The 21,274-nt window shown below is 38.1% G+C and overlaps 2 protein-coding genes across 8 annotated transcripts in view; one reads left to right on the top strand and one right to left on the bottom strand.

Moving 5' to 3' along the window:
- The window catches only part of lrba (LPS responsive beige-like anchor protein), a 283,887-nt gene extending 282,087 nt beyond the window's left edge, over positions 1 to 1,800 (top strand). For all 4 annotated transcript variants that reach the window (XM_041260260.1, XM_041260269.1, XM_041260252.1 and 1 more), the window contains 2 exons: positions 174 to 325; positions 1,502 to 1,800. In XM_041260260.1, the coding sequence (XP_041116194.1) occupies positions 174 to 325; positions 1,502 to 1,592 (243 nt within the window). In that variant the 3' untranslated portion in view covers positions 1,593 to 1,800. The remainder of the gene's footprint in view (positions 1 to 173; positions 326 to 1,501) is intronic.
- A 5,805-nt stretch (positions 1,801 to 7,605) lies between these two features.
- LOC121321327 (serine/threonine-protein kinase DCLK2-like) overlaps positions 7,606 to 21,274 on the bottom strand; it is an 86,753-nt gene continuing 73,084 nt past the window's right edge. For 2 of the 4 annotated variants that reach the window (XM_041260222.1, XM_041260228.1), the window contains exons 12-17: positions 17,296 to 17,429; positions 16,508 to 16,585; positions 15,404 to 15,500; positions 14,908 to 14,988; positions 14,240 to 14,353; positions 7,606 to 8,994 (exon numbers count right to left, since the gene is read on the bottom strand). In XM_041260222.1, the coding sequence (XP_041116156.1) occupies positions 8,710 to 8,994; positions 14,240 to 14,353; positions 14,908 to 14,988; positions 15,404 to 15,500; positions 16,508 to 16,585; positions 17,296 to 17,429 (789 nt within the window). In that variant the 3' untranslated portion in view covers positions 7,606 to 8,709. Of the gene's footprint in view, positions 8,995 to 11,244; positions 11,258 to 12,430; positions 12,514 to 14,239; positions 14,354 to 14,907; positions 14,989 to 15,403; positions 15,501 to 16,507; positions 16,586 to 17,295; positions 17,430 to 21,274 lie in introns of all 4 variants that reach the window. The other 2 variants (XM_041260236.1, XR_005950929.1) reach the window with 2 other exon arrangements.

The following is a 21,274-nucleotide window of genomic DNA, read 5'->3' as shown; positions in this document are numbered from 1 at the left end:
CAGGTTTGTTTGGACCCCCCCCCCCTTTTAGGTTCAATTCTGGTTTAATTTAGGGATGTCTATTTGAAGAGCACCAGCAGTTTCAGCCCAGTTCCTGATGGTCAAGTCACAAGTGTCTACTTTAATTTTTATTTTAAAAGTTTTTATTTTATATATTTTTTATCATTCCATAGGCAATACTGTTGAGCCGTGATGGACAGTACTTGCTTGCTGGAGGAGATGGAGGAGTGCTGACAGTCTGGCAGATTCACGACCTTAAGCAGCTATTCACATACCCTGGATGTGATGCTGGGATCAGGTCAATGGCCATGTCACAAGACCAAAGGTAGGACAGCACATAGTGACTTAACAGCTACTGAAGAATGCTACATATTTGGAAGTTTGATAAAGAAGCCATGCAGGGACAAACCGGCACAAACGTGAAAAGCTGCTCTCAAAGTTAAGTATTTTATGGCCTTTACTCAACAGAGCAGATTTGTAAAGAGGACTTGGAAAAACAGCTTCAGCCAAAACACCAGACTGAAAGTGCAGTGCAGAAGAAATAACTTCACACAGCACAGCAGACCATGCAACTGGATGCAGTCTTGGTTATGCTCCTGTGTACTTTTTGGATGACTTATTTCCATATAAGACGCTGAGCATTTAGTATCAGAAGGGTTGTCATTTCTGGTCTGTGCCCTTATGCTTAGACCTAAAATTAATTTGTATCCAGTGTATAATATTCACGTTCATTACCTTTTCGTATATATATATATATATATATATATATATATGTGTGTGTGTGTGTATTGTATATGTGTGTGTGTGTGTATGTATATATATATATATATATATATATATATATATATATATATATATATATATATATATATATATATATTATACACACACACACACACAGACTATATTAGTAGTGTTTCAAATATGAATATAGCGCAAGTCCCCAGTTGTGGCTGTCAGAACTCGGAACATATGTTGAACATAAACGCACGTCACAGAGTACTGAGTCCAGCCAGTAACATGATGATATAAAAGTCTGTTTTGTAACTACTAGCAGAATACAGCAGGGTGTTGATTTGGGGTGTTACATGTGAAATGAGAGGCTATAGTCAGAATTCAGTAGTGTAACCTTCTCTCCAACTTCATCTTGCTCTGCTGTAGACAGGGGGTTCTTTTCAAAGAGAGATATGTTGAGTAAATCACAGTTCAGTTCTGAAAGTAAAAAGGCAAAAATCGCATTTTTAGCATCATTATTTAAACAACATAATGGAAAACTGAACATTTTTGTTTTTCAGTTGAAATACAAAAAAAAAAAAAAAAAAAAAAGGTTTATACTGAAATTGATTTAATAGAGAAGGCGGCAGACAAAAGTAATGAACCTGATCTGTCTGATGATTACATAGTATGCTGTGCTGGATGGTTAAAAAAATCTATATTCATTGAATACTTTCACCCACATGCCTAGGGGCCTAACAGATTTGTTTATTATTCTATTTTCTAGGTGTATAATTACTGGCATGGCCTCCGGAAGCATAGTACTATTTTACAATGACTTCAATCGATGGCATCACGAATATCAAACGAGATACTGAAGCCCTGAAGAGAAGGACTAGTTCAAGAGATTGCTGTGAGAGTGGATGTGGAGCTCGCTCTTCAGTCCTGTCATTTGGTATTAAAGGCACTATCTATATAAATAAACATATTCAGTTCCTGAATGTAACTTAAATACTGTCAAGAAAAAGCAAACTATTTTTAAATGGTCATTGCTGTATTTTGTAGACCTTAATGAATTTCATATATTACGTACTCCCCGGGGCAAGATAAGTTATGGGGGGGGGGGGGGGGGGGGGGGGGAATTAAATCTATTTTTTAGCTGTAAAAGTCTATTTTCATCTCTGAGCAAAGAAAGCAATGATAAGGTGGTTGAGTGGTCACTGGCTAGAAAATTATATTTACATCAGTGATCGTAGATTGCTCATGTTTGCTTTTTTGGGGGAATATGTGTAGTATGTGGAGTGAAAAAAAAAACTGTGTGTGAACATTATGTGTGTGGTCATTATATTTTTCATAAGCATTGTGCTACTTTGACATCTGTACTGCTACTGATGTTACTTGAAAAAGAGTAATATTCTTTGAGAGTGTGATATACTGTACCTTTATTACTATGTTCTTAGAATCAGTACTGTTCTAATCGCCATAAACTGGCACCAGACAAGGGATTCCTTACTTTTTTACACAACTTTGTATGCTCAAATCAGTGATAAACAATGTTTCTGTTGCTTCTTAAAAAAAAAAATGTATTCATGATGAAGAATCTTTTGACCAAGGAACAGGCAAGCGTGTTCCATATAAGACACTGAATTTAGCCTCAGTAGGGTTGTCATTTCTGGTCTGTATCTTTATGCTTAAGCCTGAAATTAAATTGTATACGATGATAATCTTAAATGCATTTAATGGAAAAAAAAACATTTTAAAAAAAATATAGTAGTGTTTCAAATCTGACTATAGAGCAAGTCCCTAGTTGTGGATGTCAGAATTCAGATACAGTATACTGAGTACAGCCAGTGACTTGATAGTGATTTTAAAAATCTGTTCTGCAACTACCAGCGAAGTACAGCAGGGGGTTGATTTGAATTGTTTCATGTGAAATGAGAGGGTATAGCCAGAACAGTAGAAATAACTTCACTCAACACAGCAGACTGGAGTCAAGAAATAATACAACGATCATGCTTTGACACCCTTTGGTTTTAGATTAGCAATCAAGCAACAATTTGGACAAATAGACACAAGTACACATTTTTAGAAAAAAAACTAAATATTAAACAATATGGTTAGTGTAGAAACACAAATTAATTTTTGGTTTAACAGCTTCTGGTCGGATTGGTATAGCTTTTACAGGTTTAGGGGATATCTGTTGAACATTGATGTTTCCAACTGTGTCTAAATATTTATTCAATATAACTGCCTGCTACTCGGAAGTCCTATTTAAATAAATTGAGGGTGAATGTATTCTACTGTGTGTGAGGTAAAACAATGTAACCTATTTAGCTGCACATCTGTTTAAAATTGATCTTTGCAAAACGTCTTTAAAATGATTATAATAATAATCTAAAATTGTAGGCTGAGCTATTTTGATGCAGCACCTACATGGTTTACAGGATTGCACATTTTTACATATTTAATTAGGATGGACACAACTTCTATATTTTTTTCTGAAAATTTTAAGAAGCAATGGATTATTTGGGGTAGCTTTTTATTGTCTTAGACGTTACGGGGTCAAGTCCATATATATATATATATATATATATATATATATATATATATATATATATATCTCCGTCCTGTGTGTGAAAGGTGTGCAATAATGTTGGTATGCCTGTTTCACATACTGTGAGGATTCCTTTAAATGTTGTAAGTTAAAATAAGGCTGATAACATTCCAACTTGGATATCTTTGTCTTGTCTGCCTAGTGTGAGGGGGGGGAAATCAACTAGCTACCTAAAGATACAACTGCAAGAAATTAAGGACTACTGTATTTTTATGTATCACTGAATATTTTGGTAATTGATTTGGAATGAGGTATTTCGATGTGTGACGACTTTAAACAATAAATTTGTAACTGAAAGAAAATGTGCATTTGAGTAACTTAAGTCTTTGTCAAAAATGTGTATATGAAGGATGTATTTATAGGTATACAGAAGTGTTAGGAACATGGAAACAAGTAGAAACACACTCGCAGTTAAAACCAGATACACATGGAATTCTGGATACAAGGACTTCCCATAATACAATTCACGGGGACCTGTGCTAGGCAACATTCAGAACTGGGCAGACACATGGCAAATTACATTTAATAGAGATAAGTGTAAGGTACTGCACACAGGCAATACAAATGTCCATTATAAATACCATATGGGAGCCAGTTGAAGGAATCTATAAAAAAAAAATATGTAGGAGTTTGTGTTGACTCAGAAATGTCTTCATCTAGACAATGTGGGACAGCTATAAAAAAAGGCCAACAAGATGCTCGGATATATAGTGCAACGTGTTGAATTTAAATCCAGGGAAGTAATGTTAAAACTGTACAATGTATTAATAAGACCTCATCTAGAATATTGTGTTCAGTTCTGGTCACCTCGCTACAAAAAGGATATTGCTGCTCAAGAGAGAGTGCAAAGAAGAGCGACCAGTATTATTCCTGGTTTAAAAAGGTCATGTAATATGCAGATAGGCTAAAATAATTGAATCTATTCAGTCTTGAACAAAGAAGACTACAGAGATCTGTTTCAAGCATTCAAAATTCTAAACGGTATTGACAGTGTCGACCCAGGGGACTCTCTCAACCTGAAAAACGAAAATAGAGGCACTTTTTACATAGAGAATTGTGGGAGTCTGGAACCAACTCCCCAGTGATGTTGTTGAAGCTGATACCCTGAGCTCTTCAAGAAGGTACTAACAACCAAACAAGCAAGATGGTTGTTATTTATATTTTTTCAAACCTCCAATCTATTGGCCTAAATGCAATCTAACATTAAGACTCAAAAAGTAAGTCACATTGTAGATGAAAATGAACAAAGTTCCTGCAATTACAAATGCCCTGAAGTTTTTTCTTTTTTTGTGTGTGGTTTTTTTTTTATACAAGACTGTTTCAGATATCCAGTTGGGATAAGCCAGGATAAGCTCTAACGGTTCATTGGTGTATATTTACATACCATAATCAAAGCAAATCCAAAGCTCATTTTGGAAAATTCTGCATGGCTGTTTTTCCTGATCATGTTTATTTTAAGTGAAGCTTGATTTCATTGAAGTCAGGATGTAATGTAGCTTTAGAACAGCAGAACATGAAACCCAAGGGTAGAAACACTGGTTTTGGAGAAAGTATATGCAATAAACAGGCTTTTTAAATTGTTCATGAAATATTTCATAGATTTCTGTTTAAAAAACAAACCAACCAGCTTTTGAAGTATAATGTTTTGGGCTTGCATGATTTCAGACTAAGCCCAGCGTTCATTTTTTTTAACAAGTATTTTGCCACGACAGACTGCAAAAGCAGTTTACTAGCCCATCAAGCTGCTCAATTTTGGGAGCCCAGATTGTGTTTTAGTACACTACCCATCACAATGAGGTTCATCTGCCTTTTGCTTTAATTGCTGCCTATTCTTATGGACACATCACAAGATAGTGGTTGGTTACAGGTATGGTATTTTAGTTTTTGCTGTTCATGCAATGCTTCAAAGTGTTGAAACCTACAGTAGAACCTGATCATTATCACTAGGACCCTGCGTTTTTCATGACTCTTAACCTGTAATTTAGTCCTCTAGCCGCACGATGTCCATATAGCCTCCATAGTAAGCCATGTAATGAGCAATCATCTCATTGTTACTTTAATCATTTGAATTTGTCATCCCATTACTACAAACATATATTAGCCATGGCTACTGACATTTATTTAACCCTTACACCCCTTTTGAATACTTTGTATATTGCCTTCTATTATGCAGGTCAATATTTTTGGCACAACATTTCTGGAGCTAACAATACATACTTTGTATATTGTAACAGGTCGCCAAGATTTCTGGACCAAAATAGGTTTTATGGGTGTGATTCTCCAAATATTTTGGTCGCAAATATTTTAAGTAACCGAATTTTAAAAGGAAGTTTTTTTTTCAGTATTATTTCAGAGAACTTGTGTAAATACATTATTTGTAGGTTTTAATTTACCAGTACACTTTTACACCTCATTTAAAAAAAAAAATAAAAAATAATAATAATTTTCTTGATATCTGGATTGCACCAGGCACTATGTACAGAAGTTATTTTATGGATTTCCTGTTTCTGAACACCATTTATTGGAATCTGGGCATTTGATAGATTCTGTAACACATGTAAGCTGTGTTTTTTTATTTTTTATTTGTTTTGTTTTTACTGGGTTTTTTTTTGTTTTTTGACTATAATGTAAAAAAAAAGCCCATAAATGTTACTTATGTTTGCATGAGACCAAAAAAAAATCCATTCTCAGTTGGATTATATTTTGCTATTAAACTCAAGCATCGTCAATTGCTTAAGCCGGTCTTCTTTAATGGATTGACGTTGCTCTGTGAAAATGTGTCCATATGAAGCAACACTTCTTTCAGCACCCACAGAATTGGTAACAACTGGCAAATATATTTTAGCCGCCGCCTTCTGCATTTCTCCAAAATTCAAAGAAATTCCACTACCATTTTCTTTTGCACAGTAAGCATCAAACGCTGGAATGCAATCTAACAGGAGGGGTTCTTAATCCAAACTACAAACATGTGGGTAAAATCCTTACTGCCTTCAGAAACGTGTGACCTGGTTGAATAAAATGTGCTGTCAATTTTTCAAAAACTTTGTGGAAAGTTATCACACTTGGGTTATTCTGCCACCTGTGTGCAACTCTTATGCCAGTGCACGATATGTATTAATTCTGCAACTTTTTTTATAAATATGATAAGCCTTACATCTTCCAAATGAATTATACCCATCAGTGTGCAGCACCCCAGGTGGGTATTGCTGCATGCTATCTCTCAAATAAATGCTTTGAGTTTGATGGTGCATCTATTTATTCTAAAACAACAAGTCTCGAGATAAGATTTTATTTAAAAGCATCAATTTTTAGAATGGTAATAATTGTCCCTCGTAATTAGGGGGTGTTTACTAATTAGCCAGAACTGAATGGGTTGATTACTTAATTATTCTTTTGATTTGTTTAGCTGGAGTGGCTACAAAGATATCTGGAGGTTTAGGACTGAATTGCATGTTAAAAAAAGTTGTAAAAAACATTGGCCCTAATGATTACCGGTTTATTTAATTTTAGCCCTTTTTAAGTGATATGATTAATTCACAATTGACAGTCCATGTATTAGAGGGAAGGGAAAATGAAGATGATTAAAAAGTTTGTCCTGTAGTTCTTAAATTACACTTTCTCTTCTCTGCTTAATGAAAGATACAACCAAAAATAGAGGAAAAAAATCACTTTCAACAGATCCACCATTGGGGATGTAACCTTTACAGACAATGGCCAGCCGCCCCTCACTTTTCATCATAGGAGGATGGGTTTTCTCTGTTCAAACTACCTTGTTTCCACCAACGGCAGTAAAACTTTTCATGTAGAACCCCCCCATTAGCACAAAAACCTAAGCCTTTTTATAAACAGAAAAAAACACCTGCCTGCTTGGGTTACAACTTAATGTAAAAACAACCAATCCTTATTAGGATTGAATATAGTGAACCATGCAGCTAATAAAAGCATTAATTGGCAGCTACCTGTGCATAAAACTCAACAGAGCAGCACTTGACATTCTTGGTCTCCCATGTATAAGTGAATTACTGTACCCCATTCACTTAACATACACTATGTTCTACTACTCACTCCTTTCACACACGAGCAGGCATTGACACATCCCAGACAAATCTATACACAGCAAGGGACACACAGAATTTGCTTCAAGCTAGAAATAAAAAAAATGGTCATGAATACAACGAAGGTTGTATGAAACGCTCAGATTTTTGATAGAGCTAAGAGAACTACGTCATTCATGTGGATTTTCTCAAGACAATAAAACAGCTGACACACCCTTCGAGAGGAGATGGGCTTTATTTCATGGATTTCAGTTTTCTGATTTATTTCTAATACAAAATAAAAGCTCACATTTTTTAACTAATGACAATAAGAATAGAAAAAGACAACGACAAACAGTTGTGTGTGTCAGAGAAAAGGCTCTTCTTAAAAATAGCCTCAGTGTTATAGTCCTGTGAATTCCATCTTTTCCTGGCTGATTTACAACACCTGGGTAAACACTGTTTTTGATGCTGAAATGATTAACAGGACATACTGTAGGCATTTCTAAAACAAAAAGGAAGAAAGAAAATGAATACTGGAGGCTAAAAAAGTTACATCTTGCAACTATTTTGTCCAACTAAATTTGTCCTACAGGTTGACATCTGGTTTTGCTGTTTGAATGAAGTATGTGACATGCAGCGAACACCGGTCAACAAAGCGCAGTGTTAGATTTAACCATTTAAAGTTTACAGATTGAAAGTTCGACAGAAAAAAAGCCCATGACTGGAAACAACAAATACAACAATCAGAATAGGAAACAAACAAAACAATCTTTTGAAAACCTTCTCTTTTAGTCTTTATACAAATAAATAGGTTTTATTTAAATAAGACGCTATTGACCCTCTTCAGTGTACTGCAGTTAACCCTTTTTAGGACTTGATCATGGTTTCAAATACGCTCTTAATCACATTGCTGATGTTAGTGCACAGGCAGGAACAATATAGTTAAAACTAATTAGGTTTGTTTCCTTTGATAAAAACAGGCAAAACTACATGACAATCTAGCCAGCATAAAATATAGCCAGTACTCTATGAATGCTGCAAACAGACTCTTATTTCAGAGCAGCAGTGTGTGCTGGGGAGGGGGAGGGAAGCTGGCTGACAGCTAAAAACATCACTAGAAATGTTTTGCAGTGCCATATCAGAAACAAATAGTGCTTGAAATTACATAGTGCAGGCGCACACCATCAGAGGCTGCCAGCGTCATTATCTGCCACAGCAGTAGCAGCGTTACTGGAACGAAACATCTAACTCCTACATGCGTGTAATCAGTAATGATGAAGAGAAAGTTGAGCAGGTGGAGCCTCTTGCAGTGCACTTCCTTTCTGGAGGAAGTCAGGCAGTCTTTCAGGGTTCGCCAGCCCCAGCTCTGCACTGCATGCTGACAGGAGGTGGCGAATGCGCTGCTGTTGCTGTGTCTGCCGTGGCGGGGGTCGATGGAGGTGGCGGTGATGTGGGTAGCTGGATTGGCTCAGATGAAGCAGGAAGGGAGGCAGCAGTGGCGGTCCCATCCCAGGGCGCCTCGGGGTCCTCATCCTGGGTGGGTTGAGGTTTCTTTTCCGCGACGGTTTCGCTGGCTTCTTGACAGCGTTTGCTGACCAGGATCTGCTGCTCCTTATCTAGAGCCGTGTTCTAGAGAAACACAGGGGAGCAGGGGAGGGGGTAACACAGATCAGTCATCAGCAGGCCCGAGTGTGAAGAGAGATCAGAAAAACAAATCCTGAGGGTCAATCTACAATAAAGAGCTTCAGTAGAAGCAGTGGTGTTCTTCCTGTGTCCTGAACTGTTTAGAAAATGCTACAAGAAATAACAGCGGTTAAAGCAAAGGTTATGGGTAAATTTTGCAGGTTGTGAAATGTTGCTGTTGCAATTGCCACAGTATGCGGTGACCGCTAAAGTTATAGCAGGATGAATTCTATTGATCTGTCACCCCCTGTCATGTTTTCCATTTGATTTGCAGGGTGATATGAACACAAAAAAATGTAGGAAGGCAGCACTGTACTTTTTACAGTAAATTGACCCCCCCCCCCCAAAAGCAAATCATATTTCAATTTCTGAGCATGCATTCTGAGGAAAAGGAGAAATAACATTGATAAATATTATAGAAGATTCAGGGGCTGAATAATGTTACAAATTTTGTAGATATGAACAGAACGTATTTAAATAAATTGAGTTTTTTGAAGGATAATTTATTACATCGACTGAGGGCTCTGAATGTTGGAATTTGTATTGAAGCAATAAATCATTCAAGCAATGAAGATAAGAATACATTATAAAAAGTTAGCAGGCTGGTCCGTTGTAACCAGACCAACTGTTTTACCAGTTATTTCAGGAGTCCGAGTTGGGTTTAATGGGAGGTCATTTTTGAGGTCTCAGGTTCAGTATGGAAGGTGTGAAATGATTACTTTGTAATACATCATTTTTTGCTGTTTAAAAATATTGCTAAACAGTTGCATCTGTATAAAACTACCGGAGAAGCCTTATTATTAAGCCAAAACTAGCATATGAAAATTATCTCCAGATTTCAAATTCCGAAATCATAACAAATAAAATACACCATATGCTACATACAAAGTTAAAGCCTTAGTAACCTTTAACAGAACACCTCGTGGAAGACAATTACAAAAATATAATGCTTGGAGTGTACAACTTGGTATACTTCATTAGTTAAAACATCCCATTAAATGTGCTTGAAATCATTATTACTGTGTATATTACTGTGTATTACATTATTACTGTATATTTAGCATGCAGAATGAAGCCTCCAGCATATTTGACCTCTGGACAGTCTCTGAGCAAAACATCCATTCATCCATTATCAATACCTGCTTAATCCTTCACAGAGTCACAAGTGAGCCAGAGCCTAACCCGGCATACACAAGACTACACCCTGGACGGGACGACAGTCCATCGCAGGGCACCACACACACACACACCACCAATTGAGAGTGACCACTCAACCTGAACAGCATGTCTTTGGACAGTGGGAGGAAACCGGAGCACCCGGAGAAAACCCACGCGAACACGGGGAGAACATGCAAACTCCACACAGACAGACCGCCTAGGTCAGATTGGAACTGAAGTGAGGCAGCAGCGCTAACTACTACGCCACCGTGCCACCCCTGAGCAAAACAGAAAAAGATTCATTTTTGTATTGAGGTCAGTATGGGAATGACCACTGTGGATGTGCAGTGGTAATTTCTTCCCCCTGAAACAGGGAGTTTATACTGGCCTCATTACAATAATCCACCAAAGTAAATTATGCTGGTGACTTTACTAAACATGTAAAAATCCACAATAGTAATGATTAAGAATACATATAATGGGATAACAACAGATAGAAATGCAATGTGGGTAATTTCCTTTAATTTCCTGCCTGTGTTATTTTTTTTTTACATGGGAGATACTTAATTGTGAAGTCAAGCCATTTCTGAAAAGGGAATTGCTGAAAGCAATCCACCCTCATTTCAATATGAGTCATATTCTTATCTTCAATGCTGGTTTGTTAATTTGTTTTATACCTGTAGATGTTGTGGAGTTCAGAGGTTTATGCAAAAGTCAGCAACAATACTTAAACCAGAGAAGGAGTATACCTCTTCCACAACTGTTGCTGGGAGTGCTCTATAAGACGATGATTGTGACTCATGATACTTCTCGAATACCTCTGGAAGTGTACAGGGCTGTGTGTGCATTATGTGTTGAAGACATGCACTTCACCAGCAACAGCATGATCTTCAAACCAGCTAGGGCAAGTACATAGTAGTCATGCTTAACAAAAGTTTGATTTAAAACATTTCTCATTTTCCCCTTATTCAGAAAGGTCTGTTATTGAAATTGAGCAGCAGAAAAAAAAGCAGCACAGCAGTCAATGTTAGTACATACCATTGCCTTGGAGCTAATCAGAGGATAGCAATGCAGGCATTGGAAGGGAAGAGGGAGAAGCAGAGGGACATAACTAGTCTTGCTTAAAGAAGAATTACACTTCTAACATTGCACACACATTCAGAAATACACTTCTAACATTGCACACATGTTCAGAAATACATTTCTCAGCACCTGTGAGGTATCAATTTGAAAACCTCAATAAATTACTAAAGCAGCCTAATATAGGGTATATCTGCAATTTACAAACTACAGCAACATGAAACTTTGCATCCTCTTCCAACCTCATGGCTAATATATAGTTTTTGGTACAATTCTCCAGTTCTCCAACAGGTGGCATCAAAATGACATCCACAAGCTTGTTTCTCCAATGTGTTGTCTCAACAGACCACAAAAGATTACAATATAAATCACATTAAAAAGTTTCTCAACTTAGGTGTAATCAGGTTTTTGACAGATAGGTCTGTGTTTACATATTGTAAACCAGCTTTGACAAATGTCATATTTATATTCATTTTGATTACATGTGCAGTAGACAAATGCATTACTAGTAGCTTCATCTAGAAATAGGGTCCCTTTTAGATCAAATATTTAACTTTGTTGTTATTCATAAGAAATATATATTGTTTTATGGCCCATGAATTAACAGTACCATGTGCACCTACATATACACTGTACAGTGTTCACTGCAAACAGTAAGTTGCTTTTTCTATCAAATGTGTCTCTTCTGAATGGAGTCAATTGAAGACTTTGTATCCACTACTGCTTAAAACAATTGATTTTCAGTACAACCAGAAGGGTGTAGAGGGAAGCAAATATAAAGCAGCTCTCTTGGCACAAAGGAGATTTCAGCAGGGACAAAGGGATTTCTGCAGTCTGGGAAGCGTAAAATACAACGCAAAGCCAAAAACATTTACAAAGAAATGAATACAAGCACATAAGCAACAGTTTATCAAAGGAAATCAAAAGCAAACAACATGAAAGGTGTGTATGAGTTTAAGGAGGACCTGGCTGTCTAAGATTAGAGAAACCAAGCTCGGATAAGGAAGAAGCTGAGAAGATGTGTCTTGAGATAGACTGTCAAGGGGCAAGCCATGCAGAACGAGGACTGGTCCAGAGTTAGAGGTTCAGATCATTATTAATATTATTATTGTTATTATTATTATTAAACTCTTGCTGTGTGTACCAGGCGTTCCGCTCCGGGCCTTTCCTGCAGTCGTGGGAGTGTGGGGGAGGGAGGAAGCTGCATGTCTCTCTCTACAATTCAAACTGTCAAATGAAATTCACAACAATAAACTCCTGCCATTAGTTCCAACTGCTCAACTGATAAAGCCATCTCATCTGCAACAGGTGGTATCCAGTCTTATGCAAACCCCCTACCCATTGTACTGGCTGCATCAGCTGTTTATAAGCATATTTCAAATGTTTTTAATTTAATTGTATTGGGTATATTTTTCATAAAACTATTGCCGCATGGGCATGTGGCTGCTATATTATACCTTTACTCCCTTGGCTCTACTGTTGTCTTTCTTGCTGTTCCCTCAATATAGCTGCCTCCAGTGGGTGGTGCAGTATTAATATTTAGTCAGGCTCTGTAACATTCCCTCTCTTCAGATTTAGACAAAAAAATGTATTACATTTGAATTGATTGTGGGTTTAGTTATATATGATTATTATGTTGGTCACTGTGCATCTTGTACTATAGTTACAGATTAGTTACTGTAGTTACCATGGTAATACACTAAAAGTCTAACTGGATTCTCCTGCTGTGGACCATTTCCTGCAATTTTACTGCAGCTGAGCTGTAGTTATGGTTTTATGGGTCGAGCACCTGTAGCAGCAATCCTTCTCATATCTATATGAACAATCTGGAATCACATTTACTGGTTTCTTTCTTTACACCCAGACCCAGCTGAATTTTACAAAAAGAGGGGCTTATAATTGCCTTTGTTATTTTTCCTAAACCAGAATTACAGTCTACTGAACAGAACCAGCTGAAGCATTTGTATTGAGGGGTACATTTCAGTACCAACAAACCCACATAATTGATTTACTTAATTAATCTTGTTTTCACAGAAGCGGCTTCCCCACGTTATTTAAATGTATTGTGGGATATACTGTAATGTAAATAAGACGAAAAATAACGAGGATAGAAACGGTACAAGTTGATTTTTACTTTGTAACCATTAACATTTTTCTGTGCTGCTAAGGGTTAAAAAGTGTTTTAAAAAAACAACTTCCTGAAAACAAAACACACATACCAGAAATATGTTATTATTTACTGCACAAATATTTAAACAACATTCCCAGTACTTCTCTAACGACATGTTACAAGGACAAAACAGATGTTACTCATCTGGACATGTTAGTAATTGAAACTTGAATTAAAATTCAAGGATCGTAATGAGGTGGAATGGTGTTTACAGTGCAGTTGGAGTAGATTGTACATGGCATGGAGCATGGCCCCCGTTGCTAGGTAACAGTCAGACTGTCTTATTCGAATGCAGCAGGTTGCCAACGTTTGAATCAGTTTACTGTGCAAACTCTACTGCAGAATCATATTCAATAAACAGGCTCATCAAATGGAGCAAACAGCGGAATGTTTGATGACATTGGCATTGGACATTACCAACCTAATGAACTAAGAGGGCAATAGCCTGGACTCAAGAGTCTGACCAGTAGGGGTCACTAAAGCACAAATTGAACTATCCTCACTAGATTTTCCTCCCTATCCATCAACTTTGAGTGAGTGGGATTTGAACCACACTCATATGACTTGTCTTGATTCATTCTGTAAAATTAAGACATTTCACCTCAGCCACTCATAAAAAAAATAAATTATAATACATATAATATAATGTGTGTGCGTGTGTCTGTGTGTGTCTATATGTGTGTGTATGTGCGTGTGTGTATGTGCGTGCGTGTGTGTGTGTGTGTGTGCACGCGCGCGCGCGCGCACGCGTGTGGTTGTTTTAAGGACAGGTCTTGTGCTTACCATGATGACTGACACTCCAGCTGAGGTGTCATTCTGCTTTGGTGCCGAGTTAAAGTGCTTCTTCAGTTTACCTGTAACTTCTACCTGCATGTTGTTCCCCATGGCAGCATCATCCTGCGAGAGTGGCAAAGACAGTCACCCTCATTAACCATTGCTTTCGAGCTTGCCTGGAGATCATAACTGCCGGCACTTCTCCATTCAAATCGGGGGGATCTTTCAACTCAGCTGACCCCACTCTACACAAACACTGAGACAGTAGGTGGGGTCAGAAGATGAAAGTGAACCATGACTTGAATAAAATGAGGAACTGTGTTAAAATCAGGTTCTCCAAGCAGGCTCAGAGCCTGGCAAATACAGATGCTGCATAAAGAAATATGATAACGGCATACAGAGAAACAAAACTCAAAACCACCGATGATTGGGAACATCATGAAGTCAAATAAATGTTATTAAAAAAAAAAAAAAACTATTAAAAAGGAAGCTTATTACTCTTAAACAATTTCCAAAGTCCTCTTACAAATAAATGTAAAAGCCTTGAAATTCTGCTTAACCAGAACAAGGGACTTTTGGCATATGGTAAATCCTTATCTACATTCCAACAAATGGTTGATGTTGTGTTTTAACTTAAGTTTAATAAAATAATACTATAACTGAAATAAACCACTCACAGCCACCCAGGGATGAGCCAGAACCTGCTCTGCTGTGTACCGGGCTTCCATATTGACTTGCAGCATCCAACCAATCAGCTCCTGCAAACAGAGATCAGGAACCTGTGGTTAACCCTTCGATTCCTGGTGTAGGTTCAGAACAACCGCATTTTGTTGACTTAGTAAAACTAATTAAACCATAAATCATATCCGCATTTTCAAAAATCATAACACAAGCAGTGCCGCAATGTACCTAGCATGCTGGGAAGTAAATCCAGCCTGCCCATGAATCTAAATTATTCACACAAATTATTCTGAAAATGATTAAGCTGGAACAATCCTGACCATTCTATGTATAACAGATGATGAGAAACAGCACAGATTCCCACTTCAGCTGCTGCACACTACAGATAAAACAAACAGCAGGTACATGGTAAAGGGACTGCCTCATAATATAGTACTTGTCATGTTGGCGTGATCAGCACTCAGTTCCCATGGACATGCCTGAAGGACTTACTTTAGCAGAGTCAGAGATGTTGTCCCAGTAGGGAGATGGAAATTCTAAGCGTCCTTCAAGTATCTGGTCAAAAAGGTCCTCTTGAAGATTGTTCTCACTGCGCAGTGATAAAGCACGGCGGGCGAGGATCATTACACACATAAAAACAATACAAAATGAAGAACCAACATCAGGTTTCCATTGCCTGAAAAATCCACTGCATAGTGAAAGAAGCCAATATAACCAAGGCTAATAGCGTTGTGTAAGAATAAACCGGTTTTACTGGAGATAAAACAAAAATAAGTGTGAAAAACAAAAGAAGAGACCTGTTACTAATTAGAGACAGAAAATGCTTTCAAAGCCTTGGTTTTTAGCCCTTTAACTAAGTGAATGGACCACAAAAGTATTCTAGCAGCTTAAAGGTCTCTCAGACAGGTGGCAAGTCCTGACACCAACAGGTGAGAAATTCCACAATGACAAGAGCTCTGGAAGCATAACCAGGTCTCCCAAGAATGACAGCCGTCAAACAACCAGATTCCAGCTTATTTCCATCCCTGTTGCTCTGCCACTGGCTGCACTGAAAACAAGTTTGAATTTCCTTTGACTCAACTCTCACTGGAACAAAATCCACACAATGCCTGGCTGCCAAGAACACATGTTTGCAGCTCAAACAAAGCTTAAATCGAGCGACAATTATTCTTAAAAACAGGTTGACCTGGGAGCTACCTTTCAAGCCATGCTTTACAGTAAATAATGGTTATTGTCTGGTTCAGTATTACCCTTATTTAAACAGTTCTGTAACATTATCATTTAGCCCGATTCCCTCCAATATTGAACTAAAAACTGGGGATATATGAAGCTAACTAAATAATTGTTTATCTGTGAATTGCAAAGTAAATACACTTGCAGTTAACAGCCATTTCTATTGACAACTTCAGGAGAAGGGCAGGTCTTAATGCACCTAGGAGCATTAAACAAAATAGAAGACCTGTAATATTACATGTTGTCCACTCGAGGTAGCTGTACTAACAGTGCAAGCTATTGCATTGGAGATGCTGTGGCTTTATAGCAAGTACTAATAATTTAGCCAGGCTTATTGACTAAGAAATCTAAGGCTAACATTACCTGCGGAATGGGGGAAACCCGCAAAGGAGGATGTAAGTGATGACACCAGCAGCCCAGACATCCACCTTCAGGCCGTAACTGAGGGAATGAAGAGAGGAGGAGAGGCAGCCGTTCAAACACAGCATACATCAGACCATAAGAACGATATATTTAAATCTAAAAAACATAACTGTTCCTGTTACAGTACTGCTGTTAAAGGAAGCAGATGTTCTGCTTTATATAATAAGACCTTTTAGGACAGACAGGGTGCCCCGGTTAAAACTGTCCCCTGACACTGTGCAGCTAAACAGACGTGCTTTGTTTACCTACGATTCTTTTTAGCCTGTGGCCTGGCAATTGATGTCACAATATGCTTCTGCACTGTCCCATCAGAACTATTACATTATAGAAATCAATGAAAGCTCAGCCTGATAAGCCATTTAGCTTGTCCCAATAACCAATGGATACTTGTAACCTCTTTACTGCCATGGGCAATACCCAGTGGGATTGATTTCTATTTAAAAAAAAAAAAGAACCAGGGTTGTTCAGCACAGGTAACTGCCATTACATGTCACTGTTTGCAGCTCAAATAAAACTGCAATTGAGTGGCAATTATTCTTAAACATGCTGGCCTGAGAGCTAGCTTTCAACATTACTTGGCCATGCTTTATAGTAAATAACAGTTATTGTCTAGTTGTGTGTTAACCTTGAAAGAAAGAACGAGACTTATAATCTGTGAATTTCAAAGTAAACTAATTTGCAGTTAACAACCATTTCGATGAAGGCCTGCTCTCAGTACTGGTACTCACCCAGTTTCTGCAATGATCTCAGGAGCCACATAGGTGGGGGTTCCACAGACTGTACGGAGGGGGCCCTCCACCACAGTGGCCAATCCGAAATCTCCCAGCTTCAGAGACTTGGTGCCGTCGGGATACTCACAGACCTGCAGACACACATGGCAGACCTGGGTCTAGATGCTGTACAGCCCCTTAAGGATGGGATACATTAATTGAAACCGCTAAATCAAAAATAAACTTTTCTTTTTTTAAAGCGTAAATTGCTCAGCAGCAAACCAAGGATCATCTGTTTTTTCCCAAATCCTGATCCTCATAAATTATGATTTTTTTTGTACTTGCAGTGAAAGTGAATATATAAAGCTGGGTCATTCCAACTCAACTGGACCAGATTCTTGGGAGGTATTTCCTCCATTTGTAGTTGATGATACTGTACATAAACCACATGTGATTTTTGCAAATAAAGAGACGTTTAACCCTCGAAGGTGACCTTGTGTTTCAAGGGCTTCCGACAAAAAAAAAAAAAAAGAAAAAAGAAGTGACTTAGTTATCGATGTAAGATGTCAGGTAATCCACCCTGTTCTTCAGAAATACAGATGAACCTGCATTGAGGCATAACTCGTGATATAAAGCAGGTCATGATGTAACAGTGAATTAAAGAGTAGTGTTTAATACTGTACATTTAGCCATTCTTTACATTTAAACAAATGCATATAGTTTACTACAGGACAAATATGTACTGTATCATTAACTGGAACAAAGCAGTTTGTGTCTATCTAAAAAAGGCATGAATTGTCGACTGATGACAGCTATCAATTAGGCGTTGCACTTGGCGTTTTTTTGTGTGCACTTGTATAAGACTATGTTAAAGAAGAAAAATTTGGGGACACTGGTATTTTTTGTAACTGAACTCTATTCCATTAAGACCGCCCACGCAGCATTTGACAGGCTACACGAAATGTCAGTTTATCAGTCAAGATGATTATTGGTTGTTACAGTGGCTTGCGAAAGTATTGACCCCCCTTGGCATTTTTCCTATTTTGTTGCCTTACAACCTGGAATTAAAATGGAATTTTTGGGGGTTTGTATCATTTGATTTACACAACATGCCTACCACTTTGAAGATGCAAAATATTTTTTATTTTGAAACAAACAAGAAATAAGACAAAAAAACTGAAAACTTGAGCGTGCATAAGTATTCACCCCCCCAAAGTCAATACTTTGTAGAGCCACCTTTTGCAGCAATTACAGCTGCAAGTCTCTTGGGGTATGTATCTATAAGCTTGGCACATCTAGCCACTGGGATTTTTGCCCATTCTTCAGGGCAAAACTGCTCCAGCTCCTTCAAGTTGGATGGGTTCCGCTGGTGTACAGCAACCTGTAAGTCATACCACAGATTCGCAATTGGATTGAGGTCTGGGCTTTGACTAGGCCATTCCAAGACATTTAAATGTTTCCCCTTAAACCACTCGAGTGTTGCTTTAGCAGTATTCTTAGGGTCATTGTCCTGCTGGAAGATGAACCTCCGTCCCAGTCACAAATCTCTGGAAGACTGAAACAGGTTTCCCTCAAGAATTTCCCTGTATTCAGCGCCATCCATCATTCATTCAATTCTGACCAGTTTCCCAGTCCCTGCCGATAAAAAACATCCCCACAGCATGATGCTGCCACCACCATGCTTCACTGTGGGGATGGTGTTCTCGGGGTGATGAGAGGTGTTGGGTTTGCGCCAGATATAGCGTTTTCCTTGATGGCCAAAAAGCTCAATTTTAGTCTCATCTGACCAGAGTACCTTCTTCCATATGTTTGGGGAGTCTCCCACATGCCTTTTGGCGAACACCAAACGTGTTTGCTTATTTTTTTCTTTAAGCAATGGCTTTTTTCTGGCCACTCTTCCGTAAAGCCCAGCTCTGTGGAGTGTACAGCTTAAAGTGGTCCTATGGACAGATACTCCAGTCTCCGCTATGGATCTTTGCAGCTCCTTCAGGGTTATCTTTGGTCTCTTTGTTGCCTCTCTGATTAATGCCCTCCTTGCCTGGTCCATGAGTTTTGGTGGGCGGCCCTCTCTTGCCAGGTTTGTTGTGGTGCCATATTCTTTCTATTTTTTAATAATGGCTTTAATGGTGCTCCGTGGGATGTTCAAAGTATTGAATATTTTTTTATAACCCAACCCTGCTCTGTACTTCTCCACAACTTTGTCCCTGACCTGTTTGGAGAGCTCCTTGGTCTTCATGGTGCCGCTTGCTTGGTGGTGCCCCTTGCTTAGTGGTGTTGCAGACTCTGGGGCCTTTCAGAACAGGTGTATATATACTGAGATCATGTGACAGATCATGTGACACTTAGATTGCATACAGGTGGACTGTATTTAACTAATTATGTGACTTCTGAAGGTAATTGGTTGCACCAGATCTTAGTTAGAGGCTTAATAGCAAAGGGGGTGAATACATATGCATGCACCACTTTTCCATTATTTATTTTTTAGAATTTTTTTAAACAAGTTATTTTTTTCATTTCACTTCACCAATTTGGACTATTTTGTGTATGTCCATTACATGAAATCCAAATAAAAATCCATTTTAATTCCAGGTGGTAAGGCAACAAAATAGGAAAAATTCCAAGGGGGGTCAATACTTTCGCAACCCACTGTAGCTGCGTTGGAAATTAATCCTATCCTATGGTTACTTAGTAAAGCTTGACCACGCAGCATTTGACAGGCTGCACAAAACGTGACAATAAGCAGGTTTGTAAGATGATACTGAGAGAGGTAATTTCTCAAAGAACCAATGGAAAAATCGTGATAATAAATGGGGTATGATATTAAGCGAATTGACATATAAACATATATAAATAACCTATTTATCAGAATATATCACAACACAATAAAACAACAAATCAAAAGGCTACCTTAATGTGTGATACTATGTTCCGACCTAGATACATTACCCAGTAGGATTTCTGCATGACGCATTGCGCCATCTGGTGGTCAATATTGTACGTGTGCTAGTCATATTCCAATAGAACAAAGTACATTTGGATTCTCTGCACATCCCTCATTCTCCTTTGCCTTAAATTGCCTGTCACAGAGGAGATCTCTGGTGATAGTGTATAATGGCTATCGAGCGGCAGTTTTCACAGCAGCAACTGCAATGGAATACAGAGTTGTTTTGTCTCAGCCTACAGGCAAGATTCTGCAGTGTTACCTTAAGCAATCCATCCAACTTTATTTTTCTGAACTACATAGTGTGCAATCTGCGAACTGCCTCAATCCGGACAGAAGCACAATGAAAATAAAGCACTAAATAAAGTTGGTTTTCAATATGAAACCTCATAATTATCACATCACGCACTAAACCTTATTAAAGTAAAAGTGCTAAAATCAATAGCCTGACCTTTGTTGGTTTATCTCCATTCCACCTGCTAAACAGGGGACATCTGTTTTATGACAGTTTTATGGTAGTTAATAAAGTATCGCTGATACTGTAATCTATTTTTGGATTTCTTACTGTATTGTAATATATTGTATGAGACCTGGTTTTGGACTGATCACATGTGAAGTGCTGTAGGGGCAGTCAAGCATCTACAAGTATTCGAACTTCAGAAATGTCATACCATAGTTATTTAGTGTAATTTAGGCATGGGTGCTGGTAAAATAGTCAGAAATTCTGGATACCTCCATTCCACATTCAAATCAGGCTGTGTGTTTCACAAGAATACATTGAAAGTTAATGCATTAAATAACACAGCCTGTTGTACAATTATTGAATAACTTTAGTTGTTTGATAGCCGACTATCACACATTACTGACTAATTATTTTTTGTGGTTAAGATTGTGCTGTGCTTGTGTTATTTACTGGAGCAGTACATCTTGATAATTTGCAACCTGCTGTGGAAAAGCATTGTTTTCAACCATACCCCATTAGGCATTTAACAGCTCGGGCGGGGGACGGGGGACGGGACGGGGGACGGGACGGGACAGGGGGTTGGGGGGCTGGGG

This window comes from Polyodon spathula, chromosome 1 (genome assembly GCF_017654505.1).
Source record: "Polyodon spathula isolate WHYD16114869_AA chromosome 1, ASM1765450v1, whole genome shotgun sequence".
Taxonomy (NCBI): Eukaryota; Metazoa; Chordata; class Actinopteri; order Acipenseriformes; family Polyodontidae; genus Polyodon; species Polyodon spathula.
Note: the sequence above shows the minus strand (reverse complement) of the source record. Positions and strands in the feature narration are given on the sequence as shown.